This window comes from Sitodiplosis mosellana, unplaced genomic scaffold, assembly GCF_009176505.1.
Source record: "Sitodiplosis mosellana isolate CC-2019 unplaced genomic scaffold, AAFC_SMos_1.0 Smas_scaffold_18, whole genome shotgun sequence".
Taxonomy (NCBI): Eukaryota; Metazoa; Arthropoda; class Insecta; order Diptera; family Cecidomyiidae; genus Sitodiplosis; species Sitodiplosis mosellana.
In genome coordinates, this window is record NW_022595260.1 from 234,370 (window position 1) to 245,714 (window position 11,345).

The 11,345-nt window shown below is 34.1% G+C and overlaps 4 protein-coding genes and 1 pseudogene across 9 annotated transcripts in view; 2 read left to right on the plus strand and 3 right to left on the minus strand.

Annotated features, from left to right (window-relative positions):
• Positions 1-337: 337 nt before the first annotated feature.
• On the minus strand, positions 338-685 carry LOC129568404 (uncharacterized). Its single transcript, XM_055446223.1, has one exon. It carries the CDS (start codon positions 683-685, stop codon positions 338-340), a length of 348 nt encoding a protein of 115 aa, XP_055302198.1.
• LOC129568351 (uncharacterized) lies at positions 619-1,513 on the minus strand (annotated as a pseudogene).
• A 268-nt stretch (positions 1,514-1,781) lies between these two features.
• Positions 1,782-4,951, plus strand: LOC129568348 (arginine/serine-rich coiled-coil protein 2). Of its 2 annotated transcripts, none has more exons than XM_055446054.1 (4): positions 1,782-1,941; positions 2,380-2,481; positions 3,761-3,910; positions 3,971-4,951. In XM_055446054.1, the coding sequence occupies exons 1-4, from the start codon at positions 1,873-1,875 to the stop codon at positions 4,883-4,885; spliced, it is 1,236 nt and encodes a 411-aa protein (XP_055302029.1). In that variant the 5' UTR covers positions 1,782-1,872; the 3' UTR covers positions 4,886-4,951. The 2 variants fall into 2 exon arrangements, with proteins under 2 accessions (XP_055302029.1, XP_055302030.1); XM_055446055.1 differs by having other exon boundaries at positions 3,974-4,951.
• A 64-nt stretch (positions 4,952-5,015) lies between these two features.
• Positions 5,016-11,345, plus strand: part of LOC129568350 (COMM domain-containing protein 4) — a 16,629-nt gene continuing 10,299 nt past the window's right edge. For all 5 annotated transcript variants that reach the window (XR_008687939.1, XR_008687942.1, XR_008687941.1 and 2 more), the window contains exon 1: positions 5,016-5,135. Coding sequence is in view for 1 of the 5 variants with exons in the window: in XM_055446058.1 (XP_055302033.1) it covers positions 5,133-5,135 (3 nt within the window). In the remaining 4 variants the exon portion in view is untranslated. The remainder of the gene's footprint in view (positions 5,136-11,345) is intronic.
• On the minus strand, positions 5,158-9,478 carry LOC129568349 (leucokinins-like). The gene is made up of 3 exons (XM_055446057.1): positions 9,355-9,478; positions 6,585-6,908; positions 5,158-5,974 (listed from the first exon to the last, which is right to left on the minus strand). The coding sequence occupies exons 2-3, from the start codon at positions 6,868-6,870 to the stop codon at positions 5,493-5,495; spliced, it is 768 nt and encodes a 255-aa protein (XP_055302032.1). The 5' UTR covers positions 6,871-6,908; positions 9,355-9,478; the 3' UTR covers positions 5,158-5,492.

The window sequence follows — 11,345 nt, forward strand, 5'->3', positions numbered from 1 at the left end:
AATTTTTTTGTACATTAATACATTTATTCTGACACCTATGGTAACCAAATTACTGATGGATTCGCTCTTTGGACCATCTCAATACATTGTGAGGCGTCAACTCAACATTCATTTTATCTTGGTGTCAGTTTTGATTTATGGGATATATGACTAGTTTTGGGGAATGATTCAAATAATATGGTTGATTGAATGAAATAGAATATTTATTATTTTTACAGCTATCTTTTATTCAATGTTCAATTATTATAACGTCTTCTCCACTAGGAGGAAATATCGTATGAACTTTAATTAAAAATTATTCATAATCACAATAGCAAATATGGCCATTTTTTCGACATTAAGAATGAGATGAACCTTCACTGCCACCGTCGCGACGATAATATCGATCGTATCGATTGTAGGGCCTATAATTTCTTTGCGAACGATTATCATTATTTCGATTATAATGATGATTTCCTTGGTGGTTGGGCCGATAGTTGTTTCGGTTCCAGTTTCCACTGGTCGAGTCACCATGATGACGTTGCCATGGTTCAACTACTGGCGGTGGTCTAGTTGATTTTGCAGTGAATGCTGCAAACTCCTTATCAGCTTCGGTATATCGATTTCGAAACTCTTGTTCACATTCCACCAAAAATGCCGCATCATCATCCGACAAACGATTAATCTTCCGGTTGGGATCAACCATATTTACTTTTCGCTCATAGAACAATGTTTTTTTTATATATATGACTTGTAAGTCACAGCAATTAGGATTCCTTCAAAACTCGTTATGATGCTTCTCAGTTATTAACAATGAATTAACATCTGAAAACGTAAAAACCATGTATATTTTATTAATTACCAACAAAAATGACTATTTATCAACCAAACATTTTATGTTACATACGTGATTCTGATAGAATATCTCCGACGATTAGGGCGTAAAATCCTTGATCAGATGGTGCTTGCATTGAATTTATTTGAACATAAACAAATTCGCCATTTATAACCCGGAAACCAACTAAAATGATCGCTCCACTGGAAAGTAAGACTACATTGATTGAATTCAGATTGATTCTATTGATTCAACAAACTCTTACCCGTATATTAATTGCAGCACAATGGGCTTTTCGAACGATAGCTAATTTAAATTGTACGCCAAGAGAATTTTCTAATGTTTGTACGAGAACTTTTTGGTGATTGTGAAACGATTGATTTGAGACAGACAACGCGTGCGGGCTGATTTTATTTAGAAAGAAATTTGAAATAGTCACGTCGCTGCCACAATATCTACATAGAAACAATTCTACGAAATAAAAAACCAAAGAATGTGATTTTGACCGGCAAAATTATGTGAAAAATCTCACATGTATCAAATCAATTACCTTCTACTAGTGTTTCGTCTCCGGTAGAATCTGTCGAATGTAAAACGATTGATGATGGGAAAATTAAAAAAAATAATAATAAACCATTCACGAGAGAACCGAGAGAACTATGCAGCATTTTATTTCCATTTGTGTCACAATCGATGACATTTCTTCGTAAACTGTTTTCTATGTAAAATTGCCAGATGCAAACATCAGCTACGATGGTTGAAATCGAAATAACTATACATATCAAATTAAATTTACGACATAATATGTGAATATATCGAAATTTTCATTTCAACAAATGATACTATTCTATGCAAAGTGGTTTGAAAGAAAATTCATTTTTATAACGGTTCTATGATTTAAAAACTTGCATAGAAACTCTCATGAGGTAATCCCATATTTGACAGATCTCTCTTTGTCGATTGAATATGCCAACTTCATTCAGAAAAAGAAACATATTTTTTCTGATGTTGAAGACACAACTAAACTCAGTCGCAAAATACACAGAGTAAAGGGGAAAATGGAGTCGATAGTGAATTACGAGAGCGACGATGGAAACTTAAAAATAACAAACAAATCTTCTACAAAGGTACTTTTTCCGAAAATTTAATTTCATTCAAGCGATAATGACTTTTTTCGTATACAACCGCATTATATTCAAGGAATTAAATTAAAGTTTTCTTAAGTTGCGGAGGGCATTTTCATATGTTGAAAGTGCAGTAGTGAATATAAAGATAATATTAATATTGACGTTATAAATACGTTTTTTCTGTTTAAAGAATGAAAACCAATAATATCTAAAGAAAATCGCATTTTTTTCAATTGAATTGTGTTGGCCATCATTTATCGAAGCAAAATATTTCAAACCATTCATTCTCGGTATCATATTTTTTTCTAATATATGATGGGTTTTGCGCTTGCGCACGTCTTTTCAATTTGTTCAATAATATGAATAAGTTTATTCCTGCCAATCTAACCATTTCTTCTAATTAAGCATTTTGATTGTGATTGCATTCTTTTTTTTCAGAATTCAGCCCATATTGAAGAAAAAAGACGCTGTTTGAGTGATGATGATTCTAGTGACGATTCGAGCTCACCTCGTGAGCAAAATCGAAAAGACTTGAAAGAGGTAATATACAATTTTGAAAGAGTAAGAATAGTAGATTTAATTCACATATTCTGTTAGTTGTGTAAATGTAAAGGAAATTTAGCTTCAGTCATAGATTTTGTTTTCATAAAATTCAATAGGCCTAATTGACCTTGAACATCAATATTTATTTCTTTGAAGAAAAAAAAATCATATTATTTTTTTATCTATTAGTTAAAAGAAAAAGATTTGAATTCCAATTATTAACCAATCACGTGTTGTTATGTATTTATTCAATTCTGCCAAAAAAGAAAGAAAAGAAAAATCCATTTCCAAAACACATAAGCAAAAAATGAAAAGAAAAGAAAAATAAAACAAAACCTGAAAATAAACTGAAACTAAATGCAAGTATGCAAGCAAAGGCAATGTGAGAGAAGCGGGCTTGGACAGAGAGCCACCAGTAAAAATTCGAATCGATGGGACTTGCATTTTGTCCACTCGTCAAAGCCGCTGGCTGCAGCCGTTCACCAGCTGGTTTCAGTCTTCCAAATAATCTATCCATTTTTTCGGCGCTGAGAAAATTATTTGAACTATGTGTGTTGATGTACATGCACAAGACATTACAAGTGAGTATGCTGATTTCAGGGCAAAACTTATTTTTGTTTTGCTTCTTCCTTTTGAACAAAAAAAAAACCAGAGTTTGACTTATACGCCAGATATATGCTATGGCATAAAAACAATATGCGCATATTTTTTGGTACATTTGGATTTTGTGACTAACTTACCATGTAAATTCATGTGCATTCCACGAATTTGGGACAAAAAATCGTGGGATCCACAAAAAATCGTGGAATGCACATGAATTTACATGGTAAGTTAGTCACAAAATCCAAATGTACCAAAAAATATGCGCATATTGTTTTTATGCCATAGCATATATCTGGCGTATAAGTCAAACTCTGAAAAAAACAAAAACATTTCATAAGTAAATAATCAATTTCTTTTTCTTTCTCTTTGCAAAAATTTAATTAGTGAGAAAAAAGAAATCAAATAATTTCAGGTAAAATTGACCGCCGATATTGTAAACCGATGGTTCAAAAGGGCAAAAGAAAGGCTAATCTTTAGAATGTTTATATAACAACACAAATTCTCAACATATTAGTTATTTATAGTATTCAAAGCTGATATTTTAATTTTGTTAATTTATTTTGATTGAGATTTCCAAATTAAAATTGTCTAGTTTTTTTCACACAAACACGGAAAACTGAATGTTCGGATCAATCAACACGATTTGACAACGATATAACTTTTCAATTAATAGGATGTCAATAGATCTGCAAGCCGATATTCACCATCACCGCGCAAATCATCACATAAATCTTCTAGAAGGGACAAACATAAATCGCATGAAAGAGGATCTGATAGACGTCGTCGAAGCTCATCCAAAGACAGTGATAGACACGAGAGAAAGGTATGATTGAAGAATTTTGAAATTTTTTTCAAGAAATATTTCATTTCCGTTCTTCCACAGAAGATGAAAGATCGAGATGACAAGAAGAAATATCGAGAAAAACGGCGTGACCGAAGCGATTCCCGTGACAGAGGCGAACAATCTGGCAGAAGTAGTGAACGGCGCAAAGAACGGCATGATGACCACAGGAGGTCCAACAAGTATGAAAGAGAAGGCGAACGTCGATTCGATGACAAAAGAGATTACAATCAAAGGCGTGAAGAACCAACGCACCGAAACAACAGCCGCAGTTTAAATGATGCTCGATCTAACTCGACATTGTCAAATAGTTCAAGTGCCAAGAGAAGAGCAGAGGCACTTAATAGAACGATAGAAAGGCGTGCCAATGAAAAGGTACAACAGCTTCAGAAATTGGGCATAGAAATTCCCGGCATAATGAAACCAATAGAAATTCCCGGCATAATGCACCAGCAGCAACAGCAACTACATTTTAAGTCTCAGAGTCAACCTTCTTCGATGCAGCTTAAGCCGCTAATATCGAGCGGAACATCCCAAATAAATTCAACAACTAGTACACCTGTTGATGAAACAGCAGCTGAAAATGACACCAATCTCACATTGAATCTATCAAATTTTACAAGTTCGGTCCTAACTAATGCACGATACACCGAACAAATGCAGAAGAAAAAATTAATTTGGGGTGCAAAAAAGACAACAACTGAAACAGCAACTACCAACAATAAATGGGAAGCAGCAAAGTTTTCTCAGGATTCAGATGGAAAAGTGGCATCGAAATTTTTGCGGTTAATGGGAATGAAAAATGCACCTGTGACGGCGACAACAGATCATGATGGTGTGGAAAAACGGGAGCAAATGTTTTCCTCAATGGAACAACAATATGAAATTGCAAGACAAGCTACTCACACAATGCGCGGAATGGGTCTTGGATTTGGATCTCAATCACGACCTTGCTAAAATCTCGACAAATATTAAAATATTTACATTGTCTTAATGTTAATAAATAATTAGTAAATTTCGAAATTATTGTTTCTTTCAAACTGGCTGGTGTAAATTATTTGACAGTTGTTTTCACTGGATGACAGTTCACATTTGACGCATAAAATGTCAAATACATCATACATTAGCTTATTTATTATAACAATTCAGTAAAACCAAACAAACATTTGTGATTTGCAAGATTTTCACTGATGTATAAAAAAATATGGTGAGTTCTGTGTGCGTTTATTTTAAATTTTAAAAAATCAATGCATTAAAAAAATTTGTGCTAGAAACAGATATAATGTATTGTAGAATAATGTTAAAAGACGGCCAAGAAATTCATTACACATATTTCCCCAAAAGTTAACATTTAATATTTTATTTCAAAAATACATAAATCCATTCAAGTTGTGATAAAACTATATGGCTTTAATGCTTCAATATATCAATTTTTGGACGTTTCGTATTTGCAGCAGCTAATAGTTGGTTGCCAACACATTTTTGATTGCAAATATATTGTGAGTTGATAAATCTTTGAACTGGTTTACGGTTCGGTGTGGATAATTAAATCGGAATATTTTTTTCATTTGCGACGACCCCCCCAAGGTCGAAATGGTGTTCGAATCACAATTTTTGATTGGCCCAAATCTTTACTCAAATCCACATTTGTCGGCATTCGAACATTGGTTTGGCTATTTCCTCCACTTCGTTTACCACCCCAAGAATGGAATTTAACCTTTTTGATAGTATTTCGTTTTTCAGCGATTGAATTATCAAAATTTCGCGTACAAATCGATGAGGTAAAGAAGTTTACGTCATTTTTACAGCATTTATCATACAACATATAGCTTAGTGTTTCATCGAGTTCCTTGTCTTGCAACAACATTGAAATGGTTACATAATAATAAAGAGCCGATTTGGAACTCCCACTGGTACGCTCATTTGGAAAAATTAATGTGATGTCATTATCGAAAGCTTGTTGTTTTTCGAGAATTTGCCATAGGGCGTTTATGTAACGCTGTTGATGCTGTTGATGATCCTTTGATTTTACCGTTTCTTCTTCATCTGGTTATATTTAGTTCAGAAAAAAATTATTGTTCATTATATTATAAGTATGTATATATGAACCTTCGGGAATGAAAGGTAAACCTTATTGAAGTGCATTACCCCCGGTAATAGGAAACTTCCATACAAATTAGTTAAAACTATACACTGAGAAAAACTTTTCTGAAAAGATTACAGATGACGTTTGTAAATGGTTAGTTTCCAAACTATTTTATATGGAGGTTGTGAATTGTCAAACTTTTTCTGCAATACGATATTACCGAAAAAGTTGGAGGATTCGCAACCTTCATATAAAAAAGATTGGAAACTAACTATTTACAAACGCCATCTGTGATCTCTTCAGAAAAGTTTTTCTCAGTGTAAAGACTTCCAAAGCATCAACATGGTTGAAATGATCGCGGCCCACCTGTATGTGCAAAAGTGGGACTAAACCCGTTGCACGAAAATAAAATGCCTTTCATACTGTTGCGTTTCAACTTTTCAAGCAGTGATTACAGAAACAATATGTTTATCTTTTGCGCGCGACCGGTTCAAAATTCGTTGTTTCCACTTACTTCGACAAAGTTTCCCTTTTATTCTCATATTATAAATATTTTAAAATTATCCCTACCGTTGTCATTTTCTATATTATGTTTGAGATTTTGAAGAAAATCATGAACTTTACAAGAATCGTACAGCCTCAGTAAAGATTTGGCTGTCAATTGTCTATAACGGTCCAAGAGTTCATCACTACTTGTGATGGTGGTAGTGGGTGTAGAAATAGTATCACTCCCAGGTGATACGTTGCCATACACATTTTCTTCATTTCCATATGTATTCGCCAAATGAGCTGGAGCTTGTTGCGATCTGCATATCACTAGCAACATTGCTGGCAGGAATATATGTGCCAAAATCATTTTTCCAATGTAGAAGTATTCAGTTTCAATATTTTTTTCTGGAAATTGATAAAAAAGTCATTAAAAAAGCTTATATAACAAGAAATGTATTGAAAAATGTGATTTATCTTATAATTTAGTTTCTTCGGCTCATATTTGTTGTGATTCTTTTTTTCTTTCCCCAAGTCATACCTTAATACTACTTTTCAGAGCACATTTGAAGATTTAAAACAAACTTCCTATTTTTTAGACATATCGTAAACCATCCAAATTGTAACATAGTCCAAATTGTAACAATTGAACAAATAGACTAATTTTCTGCAAAACTTTGAAGGGTAACTGTTGTTTTTTATATCATATTTGAGAAGTTCACGAAAAAAAAACTTCCGATTTGATTATATATCACTTATTTGTATTTTTTCAGAAAAGTGGTTTATTTTAAGACTATGTTACAATTAGAACTATGTTACAATTTGGATGGTTTACGATAATATGAAAGTTGATAATCATTATAATAATTATTATTTAATTTATAGATGCGTTGTGGGTTCGATGCGTTGTGGGTTCTTTTGATAGTTGATTTTTGTGACTTTTTAACCGTTTTCGACATATATTGGCTTGCAAATGGATTCTATCTTTTTCAACTAGTTGATATATAGATGCTGTAAAATTCTCAAGAATGCAAAGACCCAAGGCAACCATTAGTATAGACTGCCTAAGTGCGTTAACATCACTAAACGAACCATTAACAAAAAGTATTATTGTCGCCGAATGCTGGAAAATCTTCAATTACATTGTTTCTATGAATCAATTGAAATAATTTTAGATAACAGCACACTCCAATATTCCGGGGAATGAAATGGCCGATTGTCTGGCGCGACAAGCTGCTAGTATTATAGCACAACCGGAATTAATACTATCATTTAATAAGTCCCAATGTGGAATGGCAAAAGGATATTCAACCAGAGATGACTTTAGCGCGCCCAAGTATTTTTGTTGTTTTTTCGTTCTAATATTTAAGTTGATAATATTTTGTGTAGCATAACGAAGATGAGCTTACATTTTCTGCCCACGGTATTCGCATTGTGTGGTCAGATGCACTTAGTAATTACGCGCGTTGGCTGAATTTCGCAATATTACGCAATTTCTACTTTTGGAGATTTTTTCTTTATATTTTACTGATATAAATGTGGTTTTTCAAAAACTGTTCCTTGTTATGTTACACAAAATATTGATACAAAGTTTTTTTGGCCAAAAAGGTATATAAGGTTTATAAAGTTGATGATAAAAACAAAAAAAACAACACACATACTCGGATGCGCTAAAGTCATCTCTGTATTCAACAAATATGGCAAACAACCAACACTTAAATGCAAATGAAACTATTTATCACACGCCAAAAATATATTAGATACTTGCTTACGCTACCCAAAGCGACCTTAAAGCAATAATTATCCTGACTGATTACCACAATTACAAGCGCTATCTGAGAGATGATCTGGATCGCGACCTATGCGGTAGAGGAACAGAAACGGCAGCTCTAATCATATGCTAATGTGAACGCCTATTCCGATTTGTAATAGAAATACCCAATAATTGTTCATTCCAACCACATGAATTAAGCAAGTTTTTCATGAACCGAAACTAAACTCTCTTAATACAAAGCAAGCACAGAAATATCTCGCTTAGCTCATGCTTTTCAAACATCCAAAACTCTCTACCCAAAAACAGCCAAATGGAAGCTCCAGTGCCCCATAGACAAGCTGCAAAATACGATGTGCTGAGAGATGTAAAATAAATGAAATATATATAAAAAGTCGAAATTCGTAAACACAACTTTAAATCATACCACCGTTGAAACATTACATATATCATTAAACAACCCATATTTCTGTAGTGTTACTTGAATTTGAGTTAGCAATCAGGGCGTTTGCAAAATTCAATAGGCCTACGCCACGAATCATTTTGATCCCCGGAATTTTTCCAAAATCCAAATTGTTACATTTAATTTAAGAAGACCCAAAGGTGCATGATTTTGTACCCCAAGTACGAAGTTCCGCTTCCATACAGAGACCGCGTTCTTCGTAATGTTGCATTACACATTGTACTGCATTTGTGAAAAAACAAAGTTAGGAGCAAATCTCCGCTGTTGTGTTCCATCATGTTTTGATAATTTCAAAAACATACATTTTAACCAAATTTATTTAAGGGGAAAAAAATCACAAAAACATTTTTCCACTTGTCATTACAATTTTGATAATATTTTCGCACGTTTGGTTCAATAAGAGTCATGAAATGCTTATAATAGTTAGAAATAGTTTAGATTTTCCTATGAAAAATTGGTTAAATTTCTACAATCAAATACAAAAATGAGCAGATTTCACAATAATCAATAGAGACAACATAATGTTTTTAATAAGCGAGTACATATATCGCAATTATTTTCAATTTAACTATTGCAATTATTTTCAATGCACCGTGCACCGTGCACCGTGCACCACGTACCTGGTGTTTCAAAACTTGATTAAAACGGAAAAAAATTCTTCTTTATCGCTGATATAAATGCTTTAATAATGAAACTTTGCAAATAACGGTTTGTCCGGTTTTACATTGCTTGCGTCTTCATCGCGAACTAAACTCGATCGATGTTGGATCACTGCTTTTATATCTGCCTGACATGTATTATGTCATGTCCACCAATGTCAACGCAAAACTGGATGAAATATTTACTTCTTCAAGCGAGAGAGTTTTCTAGCTAATATCATTTTTGATGTACAGAATGGGAGGCAATATTTCCAATTTTCCTTGGAAACGAACTTGGTAGCTGATGCAGTTGGTAAATGGTTGGTTGGTCAAGCGAACGGAAATATAAATTAGTTGAGAGTCTTTGATTATATTTTTAAATGCGTTTCATGAACAGTGTTTATATCTCTGTGTTACGGTAAAATGAACATGCAAAATCGTATCCCTTTTTCAATTATTATTTAATTGTGATTCCTATGAAATTTTTTATCATTGTTATGATGCTACGTCACTCGAATTGACGACCGCTTGTTTATGATTTGCAATTTGATTCAATTGGGCGCGTTCGGTCATAAAAATCACTCTCGTTCAATATTCTATCCATGCAATGCTCTTTTGGACCACTTGTTACTCGCTTAAAACGGCACGTACTCTTTAGATCTCATTAACGTTGAATAGCATCTGTAAGCATTAAGCCATTATTCTATTGTCTTCTCACTTCCAATGGTATTCGATTCCAACAATAGTGAAGATGGAGACAATGTATAGGGAAATGTAGCGTGACATATAGCATGACTAAACAATGCGTCAGCACACGTTTAGAGATGAAGATAACTAAATCGAGTCGCGGACCATTTCTTGTTCATCAAAATGTTCGGTTTTACGATTTTGCAAATGAGCCTGCACCAAATCATGTCTTCAGCGAAGTGATGTGCCGAAATAACACTTTTCATGGGGAGTATTTTTGAAGTATTAGCGGATAAAAGTTCTTATAATTTACATGTATCATGAAGAAATTTTTTTTTTGAAAGTCATAGATAAGAATCAAGTTATACAAAGATCGGGTCGATCCTATGGCTGCTTGCACGAACTCCCTCTCTTATTTTCCGTTTCTTTGACCAATGTGCGAGATCAGACTAACGTGCAGTATTTACATTTCATATCTTAGTAGTTGGTACATAATTAAAAAAAACTCGTTTTGTTTGCATGAAAAAGAATTCGACATTGTTATGTGAAGAACAAAGGACATGTAAAGAACCACCCATTTTATAGAATTCATGGTCAAATGCTTAATTGATTCACTCAATTTAAAATGTATACACACTAAAATATGGAATAATCAAACTAGTAGCCAATGACACTTAAAGGTGTCAAAAGGACGGACAGCGGACGGACATTCGTGTCCGTCCGTCCGTTTTGGGGTTCAAGGACGGACATTTCATTTTGTCCGTCCGTTTAGAATTCAAGGACGGACAATTTCATTTTGTCCGTCCGTTTCGAATTCAAGGACGGACAATTTCATTTTGTCCGTCCGTTTAGAATTCCAGGACGGACAAAATGAAATTGTCCGTCCGTTTGGGATTTAGGACGGACGGACGGACATATTTTTAGGACGGACGGAAACGGACAATTTTTAAACGGACGCACAAAAATTTGTCCCTAAGGACATTCATTCTTTTTTCATTGTGTGACTACAAAAATTGAATTCACTTTAGAATCCAGGTCATACATGCGCGAGGGGGGGGGGGGAATTTTCCCTAGGGGAAAAATGTTTTTCCCCCCGGGGAAAAATATAAACCCGATTTGCGGGCTAGGGAGTGGCTAAACCCCCCCAGACCAGTTTGTATCTCAATGTATTTTGACGAAATCTATCGATTGGAGCTTCTCCCGATGTCAACTGACCCATTTCCTGATCCCCTACAGGGTTATTATCGATGATGCTTCCCTTACATATACATTACTCCAAAAAATGG

What these genes read in the sequence shown, in the direction of transcription:
- LOC129568349 (XM_055446057.1), bottom strand. Translation starts at nt 6,870, where the DNA reads ATGATTTTGGCACATATATTCCTGCCAGCAATGTTGCTAGTGATATGC. An exon ending in TAATATAGAAAATGACAACG is followed by an intron (nt 5,975 to 6,584) that starts GTAGGGATAATT and finishes AAATATAACCAG; the next exon opens with ATGAAGAAGAAACGGTAAAA.
- LOC129568404 (XM_055446223.1), bottom strand. Translation starts at nt 685, where the DNA reads ATGGTTGATCCCAACCGGAAGATTAATCGTTTGTCGGATGATGATGCG.
- LOC129568348 (XM_055446054.1), top strand. Translation starts at nt 1,873, where the DNA reads ATGGAGTCGATAGTGAATTACGAGAGCGACGATGGAAACTTAAAAATA. An exon ending in CAAACAAATCTTCTACAAAG is followed by an intron (nt 1,942 to 2,379) that starts GTACTTTTTCCG and finishes CTTTTTTTTCAG; the next exon opens with AATTCAGCCCATATTGAAGA. An exon ending in GTGATAGACACGAGAGAAAG is followed by an intron (nt 3,911 to 3,970) that starts GTATGATTGAAG and finishes GTTCTTCCACAG; the next exon opens with AAGATGAAAGATCGAGATGA.